The sequence below is a fragment of the Frankliniella occidentalis genome, unplaced genomic scaffold (genome assembly GCF_000697945.3).
Source record: "Frankliniella occidentalis isolate FOCC.00 unplaced genomic scaffold, Focc_3.1 Scaffold262, whole genome shotgun sequence".
Taxonomy (NCBI): Eukaryota; Metazoa; Arthropoda; class Insecta; order Thysanoptera; family Thripidae; genus Frankliniella; species Frankliniella occidentalis.
Window position 1 is genome coordinate 44,350 of NW_026267388.1, and position 1,666 is coordinate 46,015.

Here is a 1,666-nt window from a genome sequence, read left to right on the forward strand (position 1 = left end):
ACAGACAGACAGACAGAAAAAGTTTTTTCCGACCAGACGGAGTAATAGGCTTCGCTAATCGCTCAGCCAATAAACAAGGGGGCAAATATATTTAAGTAGTTTAATACTATTTTGTGATCAAGGTTATCAACAACAAAGATAAAGCTTTAAGAGGCGTCCCTCAAGATGGCAAAAATCACAATTACACTCACATCATACAATCACAAGTACAATATAAACATGGGAACCCTACAATAATACCCTAAGTAACAATGCAATCACCGTTACACAACATGTCCAGAGTCTTAGACTACACAGACAAAAGCAGACACACTGCCAAAATTAATTAAGAATGATAATCCATTCGAACAAAGTTTAACCTCATAACCGAGGTAAGCTTTTCTATACTGGGCCCAGATTTATAAGAAATTTGTTAACTCACCAGAGTTGAATCCTACGCAGGTTGCATGAACAGGTGCATGGGGGCGGCGCCACCACCCACACACAACACTCACATTTCACATTCACATTTACATTTTCAGAATTACATATTGGAAACACCAACACATAACACACATTTAACTATAACACTCAAGTTACAGTAAGTTTCGTCACACAGTGACAAACACAGTCACTCCATTCCAACAGCTGATTGAAGTGGGAGTGGGAAAGGGGGAGGGCGCTGGGGGGCGGCGCGGCGCTGAGCTGCGCGCGGCCTGTGCGGCGGCGGGCGAGGCGACCCGGGAGGGGCGGCCTGGTGGAGTTTGGGCCCGTCGACATCCTCGGCGTCCAAAGTAGAGTGGGGCGGTAGTAGGCATTGGCGGCGGCTTCGGGAGGCGAGTCACAGTGGGGCCTAGCCCATCATGGCGGCATTTCGCCGGGTCACCGAAGCCCTGTACAGTACGGTTGATCAGTACAAAACGTCAACACAACTTTGGACAGCCGTTTGGGAGACGAGTCGGGGTGCATACCTTGCGGGCTTGGTTTGGTGAAAGTAATCCATATTGATGATGGAGAGCTGGAGCACAATACTGTCGAACGCGCACAACACAGTGTGTACCGCAAACGAGGTCGACGCGTCTCGTCGTCTGCTGACCGTCTCGTCCGTCCGCTCCGCTCGTGTACTCTCGACTGACTCGCGCGGCGGCACGTCAGGCCGGCCGCTGTCTCTCTCGCACTCGCTCCGAGGTGGCGCTACCTCTCGGCTGCCGGGTCAGGCGTGTCCGAGGGCGGCTGTTGGGTTGCCTACCTCTAGGCGTTTTCGGGCTATTTGGTTGCCGTCCGCAACACAGTGCCCCCCCCCCCCTTCCTGTTCTTCCCTGGCCTCCCATTTGTACATTACTATTACTATATTCCTTTAACCTTTACATTTGAGAATTTTGGCACACTAACGACTAAAAGCTCAGCCACTACGGGCTGCTGCACGTACTCCTACGTATTGAATTCGGACGCAGCCTGTCTGCTGGGCGGGGGAGGGGGGGAAGGCCTGTTCGCTGGCTGCTATAAAGCCGGCCGCTGTGGCCCGATCGGCCACTTCCCGTTCCTCCCACTGCGCTCGTCTAGAGCCTGCTCATCAACATGGTCAGCACTGCCTGGTGTATTCTGGCCACCCAAAACGTGGTGGTCTTTCACAGTAAGTACTTAGCAATGGGGTAGGAAACAAGCAGGCCCGCCCTTCCGCCAAACG

At 52.3% G+C, this 1,666-nt stretch overlaps 1 protein-coding gene and 1 long non-coding RNA gene across 2 annotated transcripts in view; one reads left to right on the forward strand and one right to left on the reverse strand.

Annotated features, from left to right (window-relative positions):
* Positions 1 to 81: 81 nt before the first annotated feature.
* On the reverse strand, positions 82 to 1,230 carry LOC127750802 (uncharacterized). The gene is made up of 2 exons (XR_008011852.1): positions 951 to 1,230; positions 82 to 872 (listed from the first exon to the last, which is right to left on the reverse strand). It is a non-coding gene; the product is annotated as an uncharacterized LOC127750802 (long non-coding RNA).
* Positions 1,231 to 1,524: 294 nt separating this feature from the next.
* LOC127750803 (uncharacterized) overlaps positions 1,525 to 1,666 on the forward strand; it is a 2,254-nt gene continuing 2,112 nt past the window's right edge. The window contains exon 1 of the mRNA XM_052273295.1: positions 1,525 to 1,612. Within this exon, the coding sequence (XP_052129255.1) occupies positions 1,558 to 1,612 (55 nt within the window). The 5' untranslated portion in view covers positions 1,525 to 1,557. The remainder of the gene's footprint in view (positions 1,613 to 1,666) is intronic.